The sequence below is a fragment of the Pteronotus mesoamericanus genome, unplaced genomic scaffold (genome assembly GCF_021234165.1).
Source record: "Pteronotus mesoamericanus isolate MK-2021 breed Mesoamerican mustached bat unplaced genomic scaffold, CSHL_Meso_final contig_221, whole genome shotgun sequence".
In the NCBI taxonomy this organism is placed as follows: Eukaryota; Metazoa; Chordata; class Mammalia; order Chiroptera; family Mormoopidae; genus Pteronotus; species Pteronotus mesoamericanus.
This window is the reverse complement of record NW_026555092.1, coordinates 8986024-9012902: the sequence shown is the minus strand read 5'-3', so window position 1 is coordinate 9012902 and position 26879 is coordinate 8986024. Positions and strand designations below refer to the sequence as shown.

The 26879-nt window shown below is 49.9% G+C and overlaps 1 protein-coding gene across 1 annotated transcript; it reads left to right on the top strand.

The window, feature by feature from the left end:
- The first annotated feature begins 15316 nt into the window (after positions 1-15316).
- Positions 15317-22610, top strand: SPOCD1 (SPOC domain containing 1). The gene is made up of 7 exons (XM_054571523.1): positions 15317-15379; positions 19505-19637; positions 19820-19992; positions 20259-20387; positions 20909-20998; positions 21279-21465; positions 21982-22610. Exons 1-7 carry the CDS (start codon positions 15317-15319, stop codon positions 22608-22610), a joined length of 1404 nt encoding a protein of 467 aa, XP_054427498.1.
- Positions 22611-26879: the final 4269 nt, after the last annotated feature.

The following is a 26879-nucleotide window of genomic DNA, read 5'->3' as shown; positions in this document are numbered from 1 at the left end:
AGAAGGAGCTTTGGATTGAGTTGGACTTGAGGTTGAACTTCAGCTCTGTTTCTACCATATTTCATAACCCCAGGTAAGTCACTTCATCTACTAAAACCTGTTTTCCTCCTGTTAAAAGAGAGTTATGATGTAAGTATACTTCATAGTATTGATATGAAGATTCAATGAGATGGTATACAAAAATCCCACCCCTTCGTAAAATTTCAATAAGCATTTGTTAGAGAACGCATCTGACACCTGGATCACACCTGCAGCCTCTCATGTGTTCACTCCAGCTCTAGTTTCACATCTTCTGTGGAAGGAGTTTAATGCAAGAAGCAACCAGGAACAACAACAAAAAGGGAAATCCTGGTGATAAATAAGTAGGGCTGCGAAAGAGAGGTGCTGTCATGATAGGAATTGGCAAACAATCTGGTAAAAGGCACTGGGCCGAAATGTGGGCAAAACCTTACTTTGATTGCTTTTTATGACAATGAGACATTTTATGACAATGAATGTCAGGAGATAGAGAGACGGGGTTCCTAAATCAACTCTACCACATACAAATCTTGGGCAAGTGACTTAATCTCTCTATGCCTATTTCCTCATCTGTAACATAGAGATAATAACAGTACTTTCCTCATAGACTTGGTGTAAGGATTAATATAGGTAGTTAAGATAGGTAAAGCATTCAGACCAGTCCCTGGCTCAAAGTAGCACTGTGTGTGTTAGCTATCGCTTGCCCACTTAACCCCAATACCACATGGTGCGGATAGTGCCTCTGCTCCCCCTTTCTCTTCCCAATGTGGGGAGACCTCCATTATCCAAATGGACCAGAACAACAGCTCCCTTGGTCTCAGGGGACCCGGTCAAGTCTCTGCCAAAATGAGCAGGACATTCCATAGTGGGAGGTCTTTTCACTTACACAAATTATTTCTTCAGAACAGTAGCTGGATGTCACTGGTGACATCCAGTCTCAACTCTTACCTAATTTGTGACTCTGGCAGCCAGATCATGATAGCTTTTAATATGGGTTACATAACAACTTCCTTTTTTTTTTTCTTTTCTTTTTCTTTTCTTTTTTTTTTTGTAGTAAACCTTATTTGTAAGAAAAGACTTATGAAAAAATAAATGGAAGATAAGTACAGAGGGTTCCCAAATACCTGGCATTCAGTTTCTCTTGTTATTAACATTATCTTGCCTTCTAAATTCAACATTATGTCTTTGAGATGCATGCACGTTGATATATAGATCTAACATTCATTCTGACTGCAGTGTAGTATTCCAATCACCTGGAAACTTCTCATCATTTCACATGGCACAGGTTTTAGTGCTGGGAATTCCATCTTCCTCTTAGTGAGTCTATAAAATCCTGAATTCTGCAGTGAAAATACTCACATGGTAGCAATGTTATAAATGTCATCTGGTTTTCAATGTTAAGAATCAGTCTCCAGGCAAAGTATGGCAAACCGAATTACCTTTATAGAATAGAATGTGCATGTTACAAACCTTGACAAAGCAAAAGTAAAAATTGAGTTGATAGAGGAAAGCAAACGTGGGGGGGGGGGATTATTCATCTCACACAGAGGAGAATCAAAAGATGCAGTCTAAAGAAGAAATAGACATTTAAGCCTATTATTCAAAATCAGAATCATAACCAATAGAAAAACTTAAAATATGACTATAAAAAAATTGGAAATGAGAAAAGGGAAAAGGATGGTTGATGAAATCATCACAGCAGGGAATCACAGATACTATTAACATTAGTAAATCAAGTAATAGAGTGTGAGTACATTATTCACAGTAACGAAAGTAGCACAAAGAAAAAACTAAAACAACATAGTAAGAAAAAAAGAAAGAAAGAAAAAAGCAAGGTTGCTCCCGAGCTGGGAAGTGAGGGGACATTTTAAAATTATTTCTAACTTTTATATTGGGCTTGGATGTGCATTTTTAAATATATAAATTCTATTTTTATATTTGAGATAATTAAAATAACAATTAGGCAAAAACGTAGATCTGATTCTGACATTTCCTTACGGGTTCAGGTACTTTCAGTAACTCTCCATCACCTTAGGATCAAGTTTAAACTCGCAGACAAGATTCCAAGCCCTTCCTGGTCGGACCTCTGGCTTCAGGCGCTCACCTACCTCTTGCTCAGGAGCCCGGGGGATATGCACCTCCTCCGGGAAGTCCTCTGGAGGGAGAGTGCGCCCTCTGCTGGTGCCAAGACATCAGCACGTCTTGGGGGACGCCCTTTGCGTATCGTCGGAGATTACGCCCCCACCCCTCACTCAGGGCATCCCGCATCACGTGATTCCAGCCCCTTCCCAGCTGGAGGCGGACACCTGAAAGGGGGAGCCGGGGGAACTCCAGGTGAGAACTTCTGGACGGTCTGGAGCCGGTTCCCGGAGCAGTGGGAGACTGTCCTTGTCAGGCCTGGGAACCTGGCTGCGGTGTCTAGCAGACCCGGACCCAGGTGAGGGGAGTTGGGAGGTGATAGGCATTAACCCCCTTCGGTGTCTGCTCCTTAAGGGGTGGTTTAGAGCTGGGCTTTCTGCTGGGGAGAGGGTACGGGCTCTTCCATCCTGTCAGCGTGTCCTTTGGCGAGTCTCTCTGTTTCCTCACTGTCAGTGTGAAATGAAATAATGCATAAAAGAAAGTAATTAATAACTGGTAACTGAATATCACATCCTGCTTAAGCAGAAGTGTAAACCCTCAGGGATGGGAAGGCCTCAGGGCTGCTGCAGCTCAACCCTGTTTGGCAGCAGGCCTTTTCTTCCTCACCTGGGGCACAGGTCCTGCTGGGGTGCTTGCTTCATTGGGTGCTGTTTCAGGGCTCTGTGGCCTCCAGGCCTCAGGAGTGGGCAGGGCCTGGGGGTGGCACCGGGAAGGGAGGCTGTCTTTCGCTTTCCCAATGGCCTGCTGTGCTGAATGGGCTGGTGAGCAGACCCTCCATGATGAAGTCTCTTCTCTGTCTCCTCACAGGGCCCTCGCTCTGCTTTTGGCCCCTCTAGGGCGACAGACATGTCTCAGGAAGGGGCTGCAGAAGGCTCCGGCACAGAGGACCCTGTTCTCAGTCCTCGACGAAACTGTGGGCTTTTCCAGGAGGATATGGAAGACGCTCGCTCCCTGTCAAGCCTGGCCCCACACCTGCCTGGGGAAAGCTCTGGGGTCCACACTGGGGCCAGAAGAAGAAAGAGGGTGCACAATGAAGAGGCCCATCAAGGTGCCAGCTCTCAGGCTGGGGGTGCTTCTGGGGCCAGCCTGAAGGCCAGGGCTCACTTGGTAGTCCTTGGTCTGCAAGCTGCGGGACAAAGCCAAGATTTGGTGCCTGGCCCTATGCTCAACATCCGGCTCCCCGCACTGGCTGCTCAGGGAAGGGCTCAGGCCACCAAGGGGCTCCAGATTTCTCCACACATCTTAGATGAAAATTGGGCCAAGAATCTTGGTGGCACGTCTGTGGGTCTCCCAGAGAGAGCTTTGGTTGGCAGGGAGGGGCCTGTAGGGGTGGAGAAGACAGGCTGCCCCAGGCCCAGAGGGGTCACAGAACAAGGGAGGCGTTCTCCAGGGTGCCAGGGAAGGAGCCCCACCCTCATTAAAGAGGAACCCCCCACAGCGGAGCTATGGTCCTTGGTAGGCTCAGCCCTTGTGCAGGCAAGAAAGAAAAGCAGGAAGTGTAAGACCTGCTCAGAGGATGGGGAGGGGGCTGGTGACTTCTTGTGGCTTGGTCGGAGCCCTGGTAGGGACAGCACCCAGTGGGTGGGAGATCCCCCACAAGGCGCTCACTTGGCGTCAATGGGAGGCCCTTGCAGGCCTCTTTCTCCCAAGGACACTGGGTCCGGGCCAGGAGATTCAGGTGGAAGTTGTGTGGCATGTGCCTTAGCAACTAAGTTCAGATGTATGCCTGCTGCAGGGGGTGGGGCCGAACCAGGCAGCCCCTACGACCCGGTCGAGTTCTCACTGCTCAATGGAGGGGAGTGCCTTGGGCCTGCCGCCCAGGGTCCCGCACAGAGCCCTGCATTGTGCCTGGGTGTGTCTGGAAGGGCTTCCACAGAGAGGCAAGAAGCTGAGCAGGGCATTGTAGGGGCTGGCGGTGGTGATGGCCCTGCTGCCTCACCCAACCAGGAGGGGCTGGAGGTCAAGGTGCAGCCAGTATCTAGGGGGGACCTGGGCCAAGGACTCGCTGCTCCGACTGACACCCCTGTGGGCTCCCCAGAGTCTGCAGACAGCAAGGCTCTCTCAGGCCCATTCAAGGGGCAGAAAATATCCAGGTGTGCTACGTTGGGGAGGGGTCCAGTGCCCCCTGCCAAAGACCAGGACACAGGCAGAAGCACAGACAGCTTCAGCCAGGACCAGCGAGCAGCATCCAGCCCAGAGGGCTTCCCCGAACTGGTAAGTTGAGTCTGAGAGGTTGGGATAGGAAGGGCCAGCCCAGTCTCTCTAAGCTGGATAGACTTTTAATTTTTTAAAAAAGATTTTATTTACTTATTTTTAGAGGGGGGAGGTGAGGGAGAAGGAAAGGGAGAGAAACATCAATGTGTGGTTACTTTTCGAGCACCCCCTGCTGGGGATCTGGCCTGCAACTCAGGCATGTGCCCTACACTGGGAATCGAACTGGCAAGCCTTTGGTTCACAGCCTGGCACTCAATCCACTGAGCCATATGAACCAGGGCTGGATATACTTTTAATGACTGTTATCTTTCATGCCCATTTTATATATGACTAAACCAAGGTCCACCAAGTCAAGAAACAGAAAATAAACATCTTGTGATGGGTCAGTATCTTTTGGACTTGATAAGTCCTGGGTTCAAATCTTTACCTCTGCCCACTTCCTAGCTGAGCGAACTTGTAATATTTTTTAACCTCTCTGTTTCTTCATCTGTAAAAAAGGAAATACTAATTCCAATTTAATGGGGTTGCTCTGAGGATTAAATGAGATGATGGTGTAAAATAATGTGCCTAGCACAGCATATAGTACAAGGTAAATTACTTAATTTATGTAAACTAGCTCTTGCTTTTATGTCCTCATTAGCCTTATAAGGTGGACATTGGCTTCGTATTTCCAGATGGGGAAACTGAGGCTCAGGGAAGTTCACAAACTTCTCCAAGCTCACATACAGCGAGGGAGTCAGTTCTCTGTATAGTTCTTTTACATATTATAATTTTCATTTTATTAACAACCATAGCAAACATGTTTATATACCAAAGGCAGAAGATAGCACTGCCTGTTTTTAGAGTATAACATAGTTGTTATACATAGAGTAAAACATATTTGAGTTTTTATCACACTTGTGTGCTAGGCATTTTTGACTGAATCTTCACATGAAGCTGGAGAGGTAAGGTGACAGGCCCCAGGTCACATATGAGTAAATAATGGACCAGGATATGAACATGGACATTGTGTTCTGAGAGCTCATGGCACTGCCTGCTTGTGCGTCCTCCCTGCTGAGGAGGAGTTACTACTGTTACTATCAGCAATACTATCTAGCCTGCCTTCTGTGTGCTGAGCACTTTACCTTTAGTTTTGCCAACAACCTTATGAAGTAGATGCCATTGATATAGACCCATTTTACTGATGTGGACACTGGAGCTCAGAGAGGTGAAATGACTGGTTCAAGGCCAAGCAGCAAATCAGTAGAGCTGGCATAGGAACCAGTGAGCTGCCTGTGTGATTTACGGCTATTTGGTGCTATAATTACATTAGAATGTGGTTACATTGTAAACATCGCTCAAAACCATTAATTTTTAACAAAAAACTAATGTGCGTTTATTATAGAAAATAAAAAAGTAGTAAAAATCCCCATAATGTCAACCTTCAGAGCTATTTCCTGTTGACATTTTGGTATATGTCCTTTTTTCCATCTTTTTCCTATGTGTGTATAGCTTTTCTTTGCTTAGAAATGGGATCACATATGCCAGATTTTATAACTTGATTTTTTGGTATTAAAATTTTTTTTTACAATTAACTGTTAGTGCAGAATGAAGAAATCCCTTTGAATGCCTCCCAGGCCCAGATAACCACTGTTAACAGTCTTCTTTCTATGAACTTCTATACATATGCGAACACCTACATAATGTGCCTTCTTATCTATAAATAGGCTCATACTACATCTCATTGTTCTGGGACTTGTACTTTGTTTATTTTTCATGCTCTGTAGTATTTGAAGGTTTTTCCAAGTTGGTATGTATTGTTCTGGCGAATCCCTGAGTCCTGCATCATAGCAGTTACAGACGTATTTGTCACAGGCCCTGCCAAAGGCTAGAGGATGGGCTGGGACTTCCTTTTCTCATTTCCTCCCTCTTTAGTGTGGTTCAGAGCATGAAGCCTGGTGGCCAACAGACTGGCATTGGGTCCTGGCTTTGCCACTACCTGAGTGACTTAAGCAAGTGACTTCACTTTGTTCTTTAATTGTTGTTCAAGTACAGTTGTCTCCATTTTCCTGCCACCACTTCCCCCCACCCCACCCACCCCCACCTCCCACCCTCAATCCTAACTCCCTTTGGCTTTGTCCATGGGTCCTTTGTTATACATGTTCCTTGATGACCCTTCCCATTCTTTCCCCCCATACCCCTTTCGCCCCTCCCCTCCAGTTACTGTCAGTTTGTTCTTTATTTCAATGTCTCTGCCTATGTTTTGCTTACTTGTTTGTTTTGTTGGTTAAGTGAGATCACATGGTATTTGTCTTTCACTGCCTGGCTTATTTCACTTAGCATAATGCTCTCTAGTTCCATCCATGCCATCAAAAAAGGTAGGAGCTCCTTCTTTCTTTCTGCTGCATAGTATTCCCTTGTGTATTCCATTGTGTAAATGTACCATAGTTTTTTGATGCACTAATTTACTGATGAGCACTTAGGTTGCTTCCAGCACTTGGCTATTGCACATTGTACTGCTATGAACATTGAGGTGCATAAGTTCTTTTGAATTTGTGTTTCAGGATTCTTAGTGTATAATCCCAGCAGTGGAATTGCCAGGTCATTTTTAGTTTTTTGAGGAAATTCTATACTCTTTTTTCCACAGTGGCTGCCCCAGTCTGCATTCCCACCAACAGTACAGTAGCGTTCCCTTTTCTCCACAACCTCGCCAACACTTATTGCTTGTTGATTTGTTTATGATGGCCATTTTGATCTGTGTGAAGTGGTATCTCATTGTGGTTTTAATTTGCATCTCTGATGGCTAGTGATGCCGAACATCCTTTCATATGTCTCTGGATCCTCTGTATGTCCTCCTTGGTGAAGTGTCTGTTCAGGTCTTTGCCCATTTTTTAATTGGATTGTTTGTCTTCCTGGAGTGGAGTCGTGTGAATTCTTTATATATTTTGGAGATCAAACCGCTTGTCTGAGATATCATTGGCAAATATATTTTCCCATATGGTTGGTTCTCTTTTCATTTTGCTGATGCTTTCTTTAGCCATGCAGAAGTTTTTTACTCTGAGGAAGTCCCATATGCTTATATCTTTTCTTTATGTCCCTTGCTCTAGGGGACATATCAGGACTTCACCTTTCTGGTATATCTCATAGGGTGGTAGTGAGGAGCGTGAGATGACATATGCATGGCATTTATCAAGGGGTCTGGTGCAAGGCAAATACTCAAAAATGCCACCTGCTGTTGACATACAGTTTTGCCCTGCCCTAAGTAATGCTGGGGTGAACATCGCTGCGCATCTGGCTGCTCCCCGTTTCACATCCGTGATTTGGGCCAGCTGCCTAGAATTGGGATTCCTGGGTCCACAGTGCGTTGAGGGGCTAGCGTGAGCGTTGGGGAGGAGCCAGGGGCCCAGTCGCCTTGACTGGAAGCAGCCCACGGCCGCTCTCACCTCCAGGCCCCATCCTTGACTCTGCAGCGCAGCCCGTCGTCCCACAGCTTCCCAAATAACCCGTTGCCATGGCAACCAGTGCCAGCTACAGGAGAATTGAGGCTGGGCATGACAGGGACGGGCGGGTGGTTGAGGACAGGGCTGAGGGGGTGTTGGCATAATGTCCGGCTGGTCTGGATCCCCTTTTAGGGCCCTAGCGCTTTCTGGAGGCAGCCTGGTTTGTGCCAGGGGCAGACAGGTGGGTTCAAGGTCAGGCTCTGTTTCTTACTACAGGGCAACTTGAGATGAGAGAGGTCTCTTCTCAGACTCTTAGTTTCCTCCTCTATGAAGCGGGGGAGTTGGCTGGGCCCCAGAACTGCTAGGATCTGACATGTGAGGTTGACTGGGCTGTGTCCCTCTGGCTTGAAGTAGAGACTCTCGTAGGGGTGTGTGGAGGTGACTGAAATGCCATTTTCTTCTCTGGCCTGAGCCCTGCAGTGGCCAGCGAGGTCTGGAGCTGTTCTGTGGACAGCAGGGGACATGGGCAGGGCAGCTCTGCCAGAGGCCCCTGCTCTGCCCGTCGCAACCAGGGAAGCGCAGAGCTCCTCTGGCACCCCCCCCGCACCACCCCCCACCCTGGTTCCCAGCCTCAGGTGTCCTGTGTGTAGCTGCAGAGTGTCAGGAGGTGTGTGAGGGAGGACCATGTCTTTCCAACAGATGGGCAACCTAAGAATAGCTCTTTTTATTGAGTTCTTATTGTATACGAGGAGCTTCACATATGTTGCCATCTCATATTTAATCTTCACTGCGGCATTAAAAGTCAGTGTTGATACCTCTGCTTTGCCAATTAAGAAAACTGGGATCAGAGAAGGTAAGTGATTCACTCAGGGTCACACAGCAAGTGGGCTATGCAGCCAGGATTTCAGTCCAGGTCTGTAAGACTCAGGAGTCCATGTTCTGAGCAAGCTGCCAAAGGCTTGGCTGAGGGGTTTGGGTTTTAATGGGACTTTATTATAATTTTTTCAACAAGCAGGAAGTGGGAGACAAGTCACCAGAGAGTCAATACACAGATGGAGAGTCAATATGCAGATCCTGGGTACTTGACAAGCCAGCCTTTCCTGGGGAGGGACGGGTGAGAAGGTTTTAAGGTAGGGCAGGGCAGGGGTGGGGGCTCTCTGAGCAGGGTCTGGACAGAGGAAGTAGGTGTTTAGCAGGTGGGCAAGGTGGGAAGGGTATACCAAGAGGAGGCCAGAGCATGTGCAGAAATCTGGAGGCAGGAGGGAGGCTGGAGCCTTATGAAGTAAGGTCTTTGCTTCTAGGTGTTTTTGCCTTAAGATCTATTTCATCTGATATTAATGTAGCTACAAACCTGTATTTTGGTTGGTAGTTGACTGTTCACATATTATTCCATTTTTTGCACTCAATCTTTTTGCATTGTTGTCTTTTAGAAATGGGTCTTATGAATACCTTATGACTCGATTTTCTTTGTTAAACATCTGATAATTATTTATCTCGAGGATTAGTCTGTTTATATTTGTTGTAATTGCTGATTTATTTGACTCTCATCCTACTGTCTTATTCTGTGCTTTGCCTATATCCTGCATTTTCTGTACTTTCCCTCCTTTTAGATTGATTTTTTTCTTATTCCTTTTTATCCCTCTAGTATGTTGGAAGTTTTCTATGCCCTGTTTATATTCTTTTGGTGGCTATTTTAAAAATTTGAACATGAATACTTAACTTATTAAAGTGTAAAGGTAGTTACTATCTTTGCCTTCCTCTGAAATGATATAAGGATCTTGGAATGCTTTAATTCCAAGCATGAACGTTTGCAGTTTATGTGCTGTTATTATCCACTGAGTTGGTCCTACATTATTTTTTTTTTAATCCTACAATTTACACACTGTTGTGATAGTATCATAAATCAATGTTTTTTAGATTTAACATATTTATCATTTTCTTTGCTCAGAATTCCTCCTTGCACCTCAGCTTTTCTATCTGGGATCATTTTTCCTTTCTTCTGCCTCAAGTTCATCCCTTAACATTTTGTCTATTGGTAAAAATTAAATTATCAAGGAAAATAATAACTCAGTTTTCTCTGATATTTTTATTTTATCCTCATTCTCAGAAGAGTTTTTGTCTGGGTCCACAATTGATAGTTATTTTCTTTAAGCACATTGAAAAATGTCCTCTATGTTTTGCCTTCCATATTACTGTTGAGAAGTTAGCTGTTAGTCTAATGGCCATTCCCTTGTAGGTAGAACGTCTTCTGGTGGGGCCTTTATAGAGTGGCGGTTAAAGGTGTGGCCTCTGGACTCAGATCGCCTGGATTTAAATCCCAACTCTTTGGTTCACTGGCTGACACTGGGCAAGCTGACTAACCTCTGCATGCTTCAGTTTGCTCTTCTGTAAAATGGGGTTAGTAATAATACCAGTACATAGCTCATAGAGTTGTGGTGAGGATAAGATGAACTAACATGTAAAGCATACTGAACAGTGGTAGCACATTTTCAGTGCTATTCAGGTTTCAAGTGTTAGCTGTTATTTTTTCTCTTGATGCTTTTGGGATTTCCTCATCACTGGTGTTGAGCATTTTTACCATGATTTGTCTAAATGTGGATTTACTTTTACTTATCCTGTTTGAAATTCACTGAGCTTTTTGAATCTGTGAATTGTTGTCTTTTATCAATTCAGAAAAATTCTTAGCCATATATCTTTAAATATTACCTATGTCCCATTCTCTCTCCCCTCTCCTGGAACTTTAGATTAATTAGTCCTTTTTACTGTAGTTCACTAACTTATTTCAGCTGTGTCTAATATGCTATCAAGCCTATACAGTGAGTTTTTAATGTTAGTTATTGTTATCATATTTTTTATTCCCAGACGTTGTGTTTGGTTCTCAACCAAATCTGCTTGATCATTTTAAAAATACATTTTTTTTTATTTTTGTCTTTTGCTCAGACGTTTGACTCCTTTTATTTTGTTAAGCATGTTATACGTGTATATTTTGTATTCTGGTCTGAGAAACCCAGTATCTAAAGTCTTTGCCGGCCTGATTGCTGCCTGTTGTCTAGCCTCATCATGCTGCTATACAGATCCCTGGGACAGAGGCCAGCCAAAAGGTTTTAAATTGTGAAGGGCTATTCTTAATACCGTTCCTGCTTTCCTTTCCAGATGTCTGTTTTCTTTCTTCCCCCCTCTTTCTCAATTTATTTTTTTTTTTGAAAGGCCGATTCATTCCCATGGTTATTTTATTTTTTAAAGTGAAAAGCCTTCTTCCCAGCTCCCAGCCCCTCTAATATTGGCAGCCTCGGTTATTAGGTTCTGGTGGATACTTCCAGAGATACTTTATGCAGATTCAAGCAAATAAAAATTTAAAAATTATTTTTCTCTCTTTTTAATGCAAGTGGTAAGCACACGACACACATTGTTCTGAACTTGTTTTTTAGTTAAAAAATATGTTTCCCATTATAAAAGAAATACGTGCTCATTTTGAATAGCATGAATACCCAAGTGTCTACAAGTAGAAAGCAAAAGTCCCCCCTGGAATTTCATTCCCCAGAGATAACCTCTATTATGCAGCTATAAATATATATTTACATAAATGGGCTTATGTAACAGATTCTGTCAGCTATTCTTTCTCTCTTTGTCCTACCAGTACACCATGACATCTTTGCACATCAGCCAGTGCTTCTGCAGAGCTCAGCAGTTAAGTGTCTGCGCTTTGGAGTCAGACAGAACGAGGTTCTAATCCTAGCCCTGCTGCTTAGTAGCTATGGGACTTTTCGGATCCTCTACCAGCCTCAGTTTCCTCATCTGTAAAATGGGGTTAGAAATAGCACATACCTCATAGTGTTGTTCTGAGGCCTTCATAAAATCACATGTGATGTGCTTCCTCCAGGGCCAGTTACCTTCTCAGCCCCTGATGAATGGTAGCTTTTATGACTCATCCTTTATAATGGCCACACAGGATCCATAGTATGATGTGCCAGTATTTATTAACCGTCCCCCTTTGATTGACATTAGATTGCACTTATTTTATTTTGATTATAAATGCCAACCGAGTGAACACGGAACATATATCTTCCACCTCTGTGTGAGTGTCTTCTTATTAATTCCCTGCAGTGGGTCACTGGGTCCTCTGCATTCTAATCTCTGCATCCTCTTTCTCTCCAAGGAGGAAATGAGAATGCCCCACGGGGTGAAGCATGTGTGTTACGTAGGTTTTTTACTTTTTATTATTGCCCTTTTCCCTCCCTCTCCCCAAGTCTGGTGGGGTGGGGGGTCCTTCACAACAGAGGCAGTCCCAGGCCCCCTGCCTGTCTCCCCTCCGGAGCACCCTAGTGCTCCCTGCTCCCTCTGACGCTGAATCTCAGACTTCCCATCTCTCCCAGACCTTGGAACCTGGCCGTTACTCTTCAACCCTGTTTGCTTTCAAAACAATTCCCCATAGTTTGCAATAAATTAAATGAATCAAAACATACTTAAAATGGGATAAAACCCTAATGAAAGCAAGAAAAAGGGAAGGAGAAAGGGAAATCTTGTTACAACAACCCCTCCCCCTCTACCAGCCTGGGAAAGGTACAACTGCAAGGCTCGAAGTTTACACTGAGCTTCCTGGCAACCATAGCAAAAAGGAGAGCGGGATAGATTCTGTAGCTCATTAGAAACCAAAACCACCCCGACCGAATAGCTCGGTTGGTTAGAGCATTGTACCGATATGCCGAGGTAATCGATTTGATCCCTGGTCAGGGCACGTACAAGAATCAACCAATGAATGTATAGATCAGTGGAGCAACAGATCAATGTGCCTCTCTTTCCCCCGTCCCCTCTCTCTCTAAAAATCGATAAAAAATTATTTAAAAAATGAAGACCAAAAGCCCACTCCGCACCTGATGAGATGCATCTCTGGCCAAGAGGGTGAAAAGGGTCCAGTTAACTCTGAACGTACCTGAGAGCGAGTGGGGAAAATGAGAGGCTGGAATGAAGACAGGCTCCTTTTTCGGAACACCAGCCAGAGAGCCAGCAAGCATTTAGTGAACCCTACTGTGTGCCAGGCATTTGTAGGCACGAGGATGTTGCCTGTCCTCATGGAGTTTACAGTCCCGGGGGCAGGGTGACATAAGCAATCACAGGTGAGGTGAGCACTGGGAGGGAAGAGCCGCTGCTCACGCTGCTCGGTTTTGAAACACTGTTTCCCCTGCAGTTTGATTCCGGGACAGCGATCCACCTCCTGGGGGCCATCAGCCTTGGCCAGGCAGCGCGGCTGCAGCCTCCAAAGCTGGAGCCCCTGGACAACATGATGGAGGTCAGCTCAGCCTCACCCGCCCAAAGGCCCAGAAGGAAGGAAAGGCCCAGGGCCCGGGGCCCCACTGGGTGCCAGGTACACAGCAGGTTCTTTACACAGGCGATGTCACTCAATGCTATTGAGAGAGACCTTCATACCCGGCTCACAGAGGTGCCATTGCAGCCCAGAGAGATGCTGTGACTTGCCTGTGGTCACACAGAATGCAGCAGCCAGCGGGTTAGACCGCCACCTGGCTGGCCAGCCTGGGGGTCTGCATGCTCCTGCTCCTGTGAGGGAGGGCTGGGCCCCTAGTGCATCTGGAGAGGGAGCAGTCACCCACCCTTGTTCCTGGAGATCCCAAGTTCCTCTAGCGGCCTCCCTCCAGAGGGACAGTAGGGGGCTGTGGCGGCCTTGCTGACCCTTCCACCATCTGGGAGTGGCTCCCTGACCCTCTGGGACCTTCCTTCTCCTTCCCATACTCTTCCTCTTGCAGGAGGGGTTTCCTCTTCAGGAGGCCCGTGCTGAGTACCCAGGGGTGAGTGCGTCTGTCCCTTTCACGTGACCTCCATCTCTGGAACATGGGTCAGGGAGAATGTGGGAATTGGGGTGTGGCTGGGGGAAGCAGTGTCCCTGTGGGGCCTGGAGGCTGGACTCAGAGACAAGGCCTCAGATCCTTGCGCCTCCCTCGCAGTGCGGCCCAGTGGAGGCTGAAGAGGAGGGGCCTGGTGAGCAGGACTGGGGAGAACACTCAGGTGAGGGGTGTGGAAGGTGCCCTCAGCATTCACCTGTCTTGTGGGAACTAGTGGGGACTGAGGGGGGCTCATGCGCAGTGGGCCGTAGAAGACAGGCTATATCTTCTCTCCTTCCTGCCCTCCTCCAATCAGCTTGTAGTCCTTCCCCAAAGAGGTAGGGGCTGGTGGCTCTCTGGGTTCAGCTCTCAGACAGATATGGGGGCCAGGTCTCTGGGAGTGGGGCCCCTTCTTTGCCTGCCTAAGCCCCTCAGCATGGAGTCACTCCCTTCCCTGGCCCCTGCGCGTCCCCTGGACCTGTGACCCTTTTTCCCACAGTTCAGCTTCCACGCCCAAAAGAGAAGCTACCCCTGGATACCGGGATACGGGACACTGCGATCCGTGTCATGCAGAACGTGCTGTGGAGTCGGTAAGGCCTTGTCCCCCCTTCCCTGACACCCCTGGCATTCTGAAGGGCTACTGTCACCTCCCTGGGCCGTGCCATGTTCCAAGGGCTTCTCTGTGTGTGATTTATCCATTTTGGAGCCATGAGGTCACTTGCCCACACAAAGGGTGGGAAGGGAGCTGAAATTCGATCCTGGGTCTCTCTGGCCTCAGGGTCATGCTTTCCCGTTAAGCCACTGCAGCTCTCAGCATCTGCTCAGGTCCTCTCGGATGTCACCCACAGCAAATTGTTCAGACACAGTGAGTCTCTGTGGTGGGAGCATGTCAGGGATCTGAGCACAGAGCTGTCATTTACCAAAGGCGAGACCAAGGTCCAGAGAGGGCAGGGCTTTGCAAAAGCCACCCAGCAAGTCAGTGGCAGATTCAAGGCTACAACCAGGGCCAAGGCCCCGACCTCTGCGGTGGCTAATGCCTTACCCTGCCCCAGGCTTCCTCCCCTTTGCGCATGCCTCAGTTCCACTGGCCGGGGATGGAGCGTGAACTGAGCAGTCAGATCTTGCTTTGCCACGAATCACGTGGCCTGTGCAAACCAGTAATATTCTCTGAGTCTCAGTCACCCCTTCTGTAAATGGAGAATGATAATATTTACTCCTCACAGAGCTGGGCTGAGAATAAATGGGCTCATGTAAGAACATGCCAGGATCTTGCTTCATACCCATCTCTCGCTCCTGAGCTGAGCCCCTGGATAGCCTCGCGGTGCCCTGCCGCGGCCCTGCCCTTGTCCCCCACAGCCTTCGGAAGCTCCCAGACCCGGTGCTGAGTGAGGGGGTGGTGAAGGGCATCGCTGCTGGCATTGAGGCAGCCCTCTTCGACCTGACACAAGCCACCAACTGCCACTACAAGAACAAGTACCGCAGCCTGCTGTTCAACCTACGTGACCCCAGGAACCACGTGAGCGGGACTTTGGGCTGGGCCAGGCCCCTCTCAGAGGCACCAAACCCTGGCAGGATGTTGGGGTGGGGGCCTCAGAGCGGCGTGGTGCAGCCCCTGCCCCCTGCCCCTTGCCCCTGCAGGACCTGCTTCTCAAAGTGGTTCATGGAGAGGTCACCCCCCACGGCCTGGTGCGGATGAACTCATTTCAGCTGGCCCCCCAAGAGCTGGCCCGCTGGCGGGACCAGGAGGAGAAAAGGGTGAGCTGTTGGGTCAGGTCAGGGTAGGTGACAGGACGTGGGGGGAGCAGAGAGGCGACCCTAGTGTGGAGCAGGAAGGGAGGCAGATGTGAGGAGGAAGGTGGGACGCATGGGGAGCACAGAGAGAAATGTAGAAACGAGGAGACAGAGAGCAGGCAGAGAAGGAGCGAGCCGGAGAGACTCCACAGAAAAAATGAGGGAAAGAGGCAGAAATGAAATGGAACAGGGATGGAGGGCTTTGTTGGTAGAGAAGTGGTGCTCCCAAGAGGTTTTGTCTTCCCTTTGCTTGTCTATGGAGGGGGGCGGGGGGGCGGGACTGGGAGTGATGGTGCACACTCTGAAGTCCATGACTGACATCCGCCGTCCATGGGGAGTAGGCCCCCTGGGGAGCCTCTGTTCCCATTCCAGCCTTAGAAGCTCCAGAAAAGGCTGAGTCTTCCTGGTGCCCCAGGCTGGGTGAGGGACCCCGCCATGCCCACACTTCACAGTTACAGCCCCATATACCCCACGTCCATGGGTCTCCCCCTCCTGGAGACTGATCAGGGGCAGGGTCGGCGTGGGCACTGAGTCGGCTTTCGGGGCATTTGCATCGTGGTTTTCGTGGCTCAGTGAGAGAGGGAAGGACTGATCTAGGGAGCAGGGCCAGTGGGATGGCGTGGGTGCTAAGGCTCCTGCTCTGGTAGATGCTGGTAAACACTGATTAGAATTAATTACTAGAATCCATTAGGGGAACGTGTCCTCTAAAGGCTGAACTTTTATCCAGGCGCTGTGGGGGGCCAGCGAGCAGGAGCAGCTGCATAATTTGTGGAGTTGGTGCTGAATGAAAATGCAGGGCATTTTTTCCAACAACTGTTAAGAATTTCAAGGTGGCGGCAGCATTAAGCATGGGGCCCTTCTAAACAGAGCCCTGTGCAGCTGCACCAGAGCCCGTGCCTGTGAACCAGCACTGCCCGGGAGGACAGGGCCTCTGTCCAGGGCGTGGTTGCAAAGGGAGAGACAGGCTTTGGGAAACATTTCATATGGGATGGCATTATCAGTAATAATCACAAGTAGCCTTTACTATGAGCCAGGTTCCAGGCTAAGCACTCTACATATGCTGTTTAACATAATTCCCTTAATTTAATTCCTAGCAAACAGAGAAACTGAGGCTTAGAGCAGTAAAGCACCTCCCCAAGGCCACACTATCATGTGGGGCTTATTAATGGCCCAGCTGGCACTCCAGAGCTGGCACTTACCCCAGGATGGAGGCAGGGGGTGCAGTCGGAAGCAGAATTGACTTGTGGGTAAAGGCAAAGTTCAAGAAGGCTTCCTGGAGGAGGCAAAGCTTGTATTGGAGGGTGAATGAGTGGAATATGGAGAGGTAGGGCCGAGGGTAGAGGGCTTTCCGGGTGAAGGGAATGGCAGAAGCAAGAGTGGAGGAGGGAAAGGTCTGTCATGGAAGAGGACCACAGGAGAGCGGCCTCAACGGAGGACAATGGGCACTTGGGTTCCTGCTGGCCAGAGACCCCTGAGAGCAGCTGAACTCGGGCTGTGCCACCCATCCAGGGCCTGGAGATCATTGAGCAGCAGCAGAAGGAGTCCTGCAGCCTGCCGACCTCCAAACTGACCCACAAGGGTGAAGTCGAGATCCTGAGGGATACGGACCAAATGCTAACCCTGGAGGGTCTGGTGGTAAGCGGGGGCCTGACCTGGAGCTGGGCAGGGCCCGTGCCCAGGGATCCCACTCCTTATTTCACCAGCAGTGTTGTCTTGGGAAAATCACCTGACTACTCTGAGGCCCGCAGTCTTTGTTGTAAAACCGGGTAATGACCTAACACACGCGGTCCAGATGAGCATGGGGCAAGATGGCTGCCGGCCCAGGGCCTGGCAGCTCCATCTCAGTGCTCGTTCCCCTCCTTCTCGCCTAACCCCAAGGGACCCCATGTAAGTGGTCCTTGAACCGCAGTTACCCCGAAATCGCAGACCTTCTGATCAGATACCCAGCAGGGAAGCAGGAGGGCCATATTGTTTGAGGTAGTGTCTTTGTGCATGTAAGAAACAGAGACCCGCTCTATTCAGCAGAAGGACTTAGGTATACTCCAGGCCGGGAACCACCAGATCGCAGGGCACCTGGTGCAGAGTATCCTTGTATCGCTGGGGATCTGCCCTGTCCTCATGTCCATCCTGCTCCTTCCTCCTCATTGGCCCCTCCCTCTTGCACATGGCCTGACAAGGTGGCTCAGCAGCCCTCCAGTCACTAAATCCATCAGCTTCCGCCCTACCGCTATCAGAACTCCTCTGTGGCTCCCTTCAGTTGCTCTCAGAAGGCAGCTCTGGCTTTTGTTGGATGTTTTGTGAGTCAGATATTCACACCAGTCTCAGCTGTGCGCCTAGGACAGTGAGTGCAGGGAGGGCCCCTTGAGCCATGTTCACTGCGGAAATGGCAGTGCACACAACAGACAAAACCCCTTCTCCTTCCAAACCGTGTCCAGGCCAACAACCAGACCTGCTGCCTGTGCAGGGAGGAGCCCTCGAGGGGGTGGCCACTCCCCACCAATCTGTGTTCCCTGAATAGATGAGTGTAAGAGGAGGGGGAGGAGCACGGGAGGCCTGAAGAGTGGAGAGCGAGGAAGAGCAAGGGGGTGGCGGAGTAGGAGAGGGAAAATGACATACAACAGTCTTTACTCCTTATTGAAGCACCCGCTATGTGTGCCGTTTACAAACAATGCCTCACTCAAATCTTGCAATGACCTATGAGGTAGCTGATGCCAGTTTCCTGGGTGAGGAACCTGAAGCCATTTGCCCGAGGTCAACAACTTGGCAAGGGGCAGCTGAGATTTGAAGCCGGGCTGTCTGACTCCAGAGCCTGAGCCTGGGCTCTACTCTGGAGGTAGCTTATAAGGGCAAGAGTAGGGTTTTAAAGATCTTCTTGAATGCTCCTAAAGCAATGCTTGTTTTGTATTTAAAGCTGTTTCTCTCATGAGGAAGAAAGGTGATTTGGCAATGGGCATTCTTAAAAATATCCGTTCTCCCTGATTCTGTCATCTGCTTCTGAGAACTTGTCCTAAGGAAATAATTGAAAGTTTAGGAAAATACTTTCTGCACCAGGACATCCTCAGCACCATTTGTAATAGTGAAAACCTGAGAATGAGCCCATCATCTAGCAACCAAGGTGATGCACGCACACGGCCACCCACCACATCTGCGTAACATCTACAGGGACTGTGTGACGTGGCCAACGCCTCTGCGGGAATCCATGGGCTAAATAGGAATACAGGTGTACCCTGTTTTGTTGTGCTTCACAAATACTGCATTTGTTTGTTTGTTTGTTTGTTTGTTTATTTCAGATTGAAGGTTTGTGGCCACCCTGTGCCGAGTGAGTCTATTGGCACAATTTTTCCAGTGGGCTCAGATGATGGCCAGGATTTTTAACAATAAAGTATTTTTTTTTGTTTTATTTGGGGGAACCTAAAATTTATTTTGGGAACACTAAGATACCCTTCCCATATTTCATACAATAGGAATATTGTCTTTCTATATTTCATACTTTTTGCTCTATTTTTTAAAAAAATGTATTCAATTTATTGGGGTGACATTGGTTAATAAAATTATATAGGTTTCAGGTGTACAATTCTAGAATACATCACCTGTATATTGTGTTCACCACAATAAAGTATTTTTAATTAAGGTATGTACATTTTTTAAAAATACATAAGGCTGTTGAACACCTAATAGACTACAGAATATTATAAACATAACTTTTATATGCACTGGGAAACCAAAAAGTTCATCTGACTCACTGTATTGCAATTTTCCCTTTATTGTTGTTGTCTGGAACCGAACCCCCAACATCTCTGAGGTACACCTGTACGGTTGAATATTTGATCCTAGCTATTTCAGTAAAAGGATCCTAAAACCTGTGTATTGAAAAGCTTATAAAGGAATACCCAGAATATCAACAGTTGTCTCTGAGGACAAGGGGTGTTTTTTTTTTCTTTTTCATTTTTGAATTTTCTGTGTTTTCCAAATTTTCTTCAACAAGTTCACAGTACTTTTGTAATGAAAGCACATAGCATTTGGAAAAATAAAACCTCATCCCTGGGGCTTTCTGCTCCAGTCCACGCCCTCTCCTCCTGTGCCTCCCAGGAACCCATGGTGTCCATCGACTGCAGCCCCCCGGCCCTGCCTGCCACGTCAAAGGACCCTGCGGAGCAGCAGAAGGACCCCGTGGAGCGGCATGAGCACCACTTCTTAGACCTCAGCTGCCACATCTGCAAGGGCTGTAGGAGACACAGGAAGGGTCCAGCATGGGGGGCAGGGCGGGCAGGCTGGAGCGAGTGTGGGGTTTGCAGTAATGCGGATGCGTGACCTGGGAAGAAGGTGGCAGGGCGGGGAAAGCCCTGGGCTGGCTTCAGCCTGGGTGCCTGCCCCTGTTTCAGTTCCTGCCTCCACTGTTTCCAGACTGGAAGTCCTCATGTGAGCTACCAGGCTTCCCCAAGGCCAGCCGAAGGGTGGAGGACAATGTCTTCCAGAGAGCCCCAAGCCCAGCCTCTGTGTCCTCTCCAGAGATGCCCCAGCCCGGGGAGAAACCTTCCACGGAGCCCCAGGACAGGTGCAGAGCTGCGGGGAGGGAGGTGGAGGAAGCCATCCCCTGGGGCGAGAGACATAGCCTGGGCTTTTCTTCTGTGGGGCTTTGGACAAATCTTACCTCTTCTGTGGGTATCAGTTTCCCCATTTGTGCAGTGGATCTAATCATTCGGGCCCGTTGGTTTCCCCCGGCATAAGGCCATGCTTGGACCCAGTGAGGACACGGGATCTTCTTTGAAAGGAGGTGCTGGGGGAAGCCCTGATGTCCTGCTCTGCCTGGTCCTGTCTCTCTGTCACCCTCTGTAGGCTCCAGATGCCTGCTGGGCCTACAAAGGCCCTGTCCAACCCGCCACCCTGGGAGGGGGCTCTGCACATGTTCTCCATCAAGCAGTTCCGGGTCAAGGCCCAGCTGGTCTCAGGAGTCAGCTCTCACCTTATCACGGTACTACTGCCCTGTCCTTCAGGGAGTCACACACTGACCAGCCCAGTCAGCTCCTCACACCATCACTCACTCACTCACTCACTCACTCTAAGATTCTCTCTGTGTCTGGCTCTGTACTACACATGGGGACAAATGAGATGCTAGCCCCACTCCTGCAGAGACATAGATGAGCAAAGGACCCAAGGCATAAAGCAAGAAGGACCCAGGAGAGGAGCCTATGGCTCCCTGGCCCAGAGGAGATTTTAGGAGAGATTGTTCAGTGACTAATGATCAGCTAAAGTGCGGGACGACAGCAGGAGGTTAGCGGAGGGAGTAAGGGGCTTCTGAGAAGTTGTAGGAGATTGGCTATGACAAGCTGTAGGACTCCAGGGGCAATTAGGGCTTCCTGCGCACTGGAGGTCCTGATAGATCGCCTGCCCATCCTCTTTGCCACAAACTGTGGCCTTCGAGTAGCTGGTGTTTAGTCTGCTGGAAGTGGATGTGAATCGGGGGTGCTGACTGGGCATGCTGCCTGCCCTCAGGCCCTGCCCGAGGTGATCCGCTCAGCAGGCTGCATCCCTCCCAGCACCATCTGGGACCTTCTGGCCAGCATCTGCCCAGCCAAGGCCAAGGTAACTGCCCACCCTGGGGCACCCCCTCTTCTGCTAGCACCATACCCCCAGCTCTGTGCATGCTCCCTCCCTCTCCCTCTGGAGCAGAGCCTGATGTAGGATATTCGGGTTGAGTTCCCACCGTGACTGCAGGCTCCTTGTGTGACCTTGCGCAAGTCCGTTTGTTTCCTTCTCTGGAAAATGGGGACCTACTTCCTCACAGGGGCTTCGATAAGAGCAGGGGTGTTGCAAGGGTGAAGAATGACTACTCCCAAAGCTGCTCTCTTTCCTGCAACTGCAGGACGTCTGTGTGGTCAGACTGTGCCCACAGGGGGCTCGGGACACCCAGAACTGCCGCGTGCTCTACTCCTACCTCAACAATAAGCAGTGCCACGGCCTGGCCGCTGTGGAACACGTGACGGCAATCCTGATGCCCCTGCCCGCCTTCCAGCCCCTGCCCTCCAGCCTGCGCTCTCTTGGAGGCCCAGGTGAGTATCCCGATGCCCATACCACATTCTGCCTTCCCTCACTTCGTGACCAGATGTGGCATTGTTGACACAGTCACCCATGTCTCTCTAACGCAGGCATGTCTCAGAACTCCTGAGATAGGAAAATGTGATAACAATAACAACAGTAGCTCATAGCTGTATATTGCTTACTACATGGCATACAGTATTCTGAAAGCTTACAGTAATTCATTCAGTCCTCAGAATAACCCTAGCCGAATGGTACTATTAGTTTCTTCATTTCGCAGATGAAGAAACTGAGGTAGGGTCAAACCATCCATGCCTACCTTCAGCCAGATGCACCCTTCCCACACAGGGCAAATCTTCCGAGACAGGTTCACCCTTCCACTTACTTTTCCCAGCATCTCATGGGCCCCATGTCACTGCCAGAAAGCTCTTCTTGGGGTCCCAGACCTCCTGCCACAGCCAGAATGCAGCTCTGCAGGGCTCTGCATTCTTTCCTACCAGCCTTTGGTTTCTCCCCTCCCCTTTCCCCAGGCCTGGAGACCACTCACTCAAGCCTGCTGCTGGCCGTGCTGTTCCCCAAGGCAGGGCTTCCTGACACAGCAGAGTTCAGCCCCTTGCTGGGGAAGGTTCGCAAGAGGGTCTCCTTCAACAAGAAAGTGGAGATGAGATGCTACCAGCGGGAGGACAAGAGACCGGATGTGGCCCAGGAGACCCCTCCCCCAGGGAGTACCCTTCCGGAAAGCCAGGGCAAAGACAGCCTGGCTCCAAGGGGAATCTGTGCTTGGCAGAGGCCCTCTAGAGGCAGGGGGAGACTATGGGACGAGCCAGAGACCCGGCAGAGTCCTGGGCAAGGGCAGGGGACCACAAACCCAGGCTGGTGCCAGTCCTGGCACCCCTGTTCAGCAGCGCCAGCTGGTCATGGCCACCACCTCCACAGGGCTTCCTGTCCCCAACAAGCCCTGCTCCAGCATCTTGAATGCCTGGTGACTATGAGCCACCAGCTCCAAGCCTCCCTGAGGTCCCCAGGCCAGGAGCTCCTTCCCCAGAGCCCTGCAGTCCATGGAATCCTTGGCCTCTTTGGCCAGGCACCTGGAGCTCCAGAGGCCCCTAGCCTAGCCCCTGACTCCTCTTTGGGACCTACAGATGGAGCTGGCTCTTGAGTGTCTCCTCCCTAAGGAAACGTGGCCCTCATTACCCACCAGAAAAGGGGTTTTGATTCCCTCAGCAGACCAGAACCCTGAGCTGTCCCAGGGAGAGATGGGCAGAGGGAGGGCCAGCTCAATCCACCTCTCCCTTTTGAGTTTCCTGTTCTGCAAACTGCTTAGTGTTGATTTTTGGTTCAATAAAGATTTTGACAAAGTTGAGACTCTGTGCATCTGCTGGCTGGGCAGGAGAGACCTTGGGCCGGGCCAGGTGTTATTGGGGTGGGTGTGTCTGCTAGCTTTTTGTGCACAGGTATAGTAGCAAAGCTAAGGTGCTGGGATGGAGGGAGCAACCTTGCCAGTTGCCTGTCTGAGGTTCCTAGCCGTCACTTTGTACCAGGTCACAGCTCTTGCCATGGTGGGTTCTGGAAGCATTTTGCAAGTGTTCTGAAGTAGGGGGAAGAAGACATAATGGAAGAGAAGGCAGGACTAGGGTGGGAGAGAGAGAGAGAATTAGGCTTTTGAGGGACATAGGCATGTACAGATTGTTAGGGAGAAATGGGAGAGCAAGTTACAATGCTGTTAAAAATTTTTAGTTACCAAGATTTTTCCTTTGGATAGTTGGGGTGGGGGTGGGGAGCTACCACCATAGTCCCTATGTGTCCTTGTCTGTGTGCATCGGTCTGTGAGCATGTGTGTGTGCATCTGTGTGTGGGTGTCTGTTGAGAAAGTTGGGAGATCCATAGAGGATGACTCCTCTATCTCTTGCCAGCTTCCGGACATTGGGACTGGAGAAAGCCAACGGTCTCGGCCTGGCAGTTGGACATTCAGGCTGGTGTTAGTGTTGGATGGTGCTGCTTTGCCTGGGGCCTGGAGTGAGCTACTAACAGCAGCTACAATTGTAAAGCATATCACTGTGGGGTGTCTCTTGGGTGAACTGAGTCTGGGGACTGACCTGCAGACTAGCTGCCCTTGGCTGCCTAACCCACACGGATAAGCAGGGCCTGGTTTGGAGGACTTCTGGCAGGGCCCACCCTTCAACCGGGCCTAAAGGGGTGTACCTCTATCCACCCCTTCTCAAAGTCTGCTTATGTACCAGCCTCGCCCTGGACAATGCTAGGCTGGGAAGAATAGGGTGTTTGTTGGTTGGAGGGGAGGCCCTCTTCTCGGGCCCCTTGCTCTACTACTGCCCTACCCGCAGACGACAGCAGAGGGGGCCCTCGGCCTTGGGATGTAGGTCGGGGCTGGCAAGACTGGAGGCTGAGCAGGGGGTGGGGCGAGGCGTGGGATTTTAGCCGAAGGGATTGGAAACGGGGCAGCGCGGGGGCGGGGGGCGCAGAGAGAGAAGGGAAAAGACAGGTAAACCAGCGGAGGGGTCGGGGCTCCTTCGGGAACTTTTCCGGCCCGGAGCAGCTTGTGAGCACCACAGCCTCTGTGCTGTATGCAAATGACACAAATTACTATGCAAGCTACAGCTCTATTCCAAGTCGGCAATTTGGGTCATTTTCCTAACGCAGTTGAAGCTGGAGGAGTTGGAGCAGGAGACGGCTGTGCACTGCCTCCCCCGAGGTGCAGGGCTTCTTTCCAGGGAGCCGACAGCATTTGCTGCCTTCCCGGGGCACTCAGCAAAGAACAAGCTCTGTACTCAGGGCTGGGACTTCCTTTCAGTTTTCCCCTCTGTGAGGAGAAGGCTATAGGTGAGCCCCAAAATCCTGCAGCCGGCTTCGAGGCTGGGGGCTGGTCAACATGACGCCCATCCACCTTTTGGACCTAGTTCACAAGCCCCTTGTCTTTCTGAGATGAGGAGGCCAGGACAGTGGATTAGGCGAGCTGTTGCTAGGGGGCGAGGCTGGCAGTTGCTAGGATCTATGGAGGTTTCTAGGCAACGCTGGGCGGGGCTCACGTTGCTAGGCCGGAGTAGGAGTCGCCAGGTTTTGGAAGGGCTCTGAGGCTCCCCTCGGTTTTAGTGGAAGGTGCCCCACGACGCTGCTCTCCCCGCGACTTCCTGCAGGCGTCAGCTTCACCGGCTGGACGCCGGCTCTGCCGGACCTTCCGGTTCACACCCCCCGCGACTCCGTGATCCTCTGGGCTCTGAGCGAGGAACCCTGGGTCTTTCTGCACAGGTCGTTGTGATTGCTTGTGCAGTGAGGCGGGAGGGGGTGTCGTTTGAGGTTTCCATAGCAACTTCTGGGTCACCCCATTGCTTCCAAAGGTTTGAGCTGTTGCGTGCGCAAATTTACATATATCTGCATGTCATTAACATAGAGGCGGGGCCGGAACTTGTTTGGGCAACTATCCCTTTGCTTCTTTTCATCTCGCCTGATGAGCACTTGAGCTGCGCATGCGTGAGCGTTTTTCTTATTAATGTTCCCAGACGTGGGTTGGGTGGGTAAAATGTAATAGCGACCACCGGTTCTAGGCCCTGGTCACTTGACTGAACCATTAGCATGAATCCATCCAGGTACCACGGACCGAAGACAACCAACCCTCCTGGCAATGGTTGGAATCCCAATTCTACCCTTTCCTGGCTGTGTGACCTTGGTCAAGTTTAGTTTCCCTCTGTGGCTCAATTTCCTTCTCTGTAAGAGGGGTATTAATCCCTAGCTCATCAGGCTATGTGAGGGTTGAGTGAGATGTCACTCTTGCGTATAGTTTTTGCTGCTTCTGGCACACAGTAGGCATTGGATGGTAGCTCCCTCCCTCTCTCCATAGGGCCCAGCTCCTCTCAGGACCCAACCAAAGCAATCATCTTCTTTTGCAGCTAAAGACACGACAACTAACATGAGCATGAATTCCCAGAACTCGCAGGGCAGACTGGATTTGAGGCACAGGATGTGGACTATTAGTTTGCTTGTTTGTCCTTGGAGGTTGCACACCAGGTTGGTGAAGCATGGACCTCCCCGCCCCATCCCCAGCGCTTCACCACCACCACATGTGCACACACTTAACACACTTGTCTGTCTCTGGGGCCAGCTGTTTCCAGAAACCTTGCATTCCTGTCTGCAGCGTGAGGCAACTGCAGCTGTGGCAGCTGAGCTCGAGAGGCTAAAGACCAGAGCCAAGAAGATAGTGACAGAGAAAGTCCCCTCCAGCTCTGAGATGTCTGGGATGGAGCAGGATCTAGGCAGAGGTGGAAGGCAGAAACTTTGCTTGGACACCCACATATCTGAGCCCTTATCAGAGAGGATTCAGGGACCCTGGAGTCACTTCGTTGCCCTTTCTGGGCCTCAGCGTCCCATTATGGACAGTTGGGACTCCTCTGCTGTGACTTGGGGCAAGGAAACGCAGAAGTCAGCTCCATATGGAGAACTTCTCACTGCTGCAGCCATTTAGCAGCGCCAGAGGGAGGTGGGGGCTGTGAAAGCAGAGGCTGAGAGGGACCCCTCGAGGGTGGCTGGGATGGAGCAGCAGATCTCCTGGAAGTTCTTACTCCTATTTGGACTCTGATTGTTCCACATGGCCCCTTCAAATGCTGGGAAGGCCTTCCTGGATCTGAGCTCACCTTCCTGTTCTGCCAGAATCTCCTTCGTCTTGCCCTCCTTTCGCCCAGTGTCTCTGTTACCTTATCAGCCTTGACTGCCAGGATCAGAGGGGAGGTGGAGGCAGTGTTGGTTTCTTAGGTCTCAGTTAGGTTCAGATCATTAAAATAGATGAGTTTGGCTCCTACCTGGGTAGAGGAAGATTGTTCATGATGAGAGGGAATATAGGAGCTGGATTCTAATTGGTAGGTTGGCTTCTGGGAGGAAGGGGCCATTCCTTGTAATTGTCACCCTTACTGCTGTATGCTGGACTACTTAATATCTGCTCGTGAACGGCAATGGGCCAACTCCTTCTCTGGTAGCCACCTGTGCTCCATAGGTAAGGGTTCCAGGGACAGGCTGAGAGCCTGGCAGTGTCCTGCTGGCCTGTTTGTGTCCCACTCTGGGGGCCAATTATGTCTCCATCCCTAGCGGCGCTGATTAACAGTTAATAAGGCACTGAACACCTGCAGCTATGAAGGCGAATTAAGAGCAACAGTCGGCATAATACACAACCCGATAAGTGAGCAATTAACAACCAGAGAAAGATTAATAGAAGCAATTATGTTCTACTTTGAGCTCTGTAAATACGACTGTCAATGGTTGAGGGATTCCGTGCAGTCCCACCTGACCCCACCCCAGACCACAGCCTCTGCTGGGAAGGGAGACAGCCCAGCTAGGTGACTTCCAGACCACAGAGCCATAAACACATGAGAAGCACACATATATGCAAATGTGCACAGTCATACATACACAGACATGCTCAGAT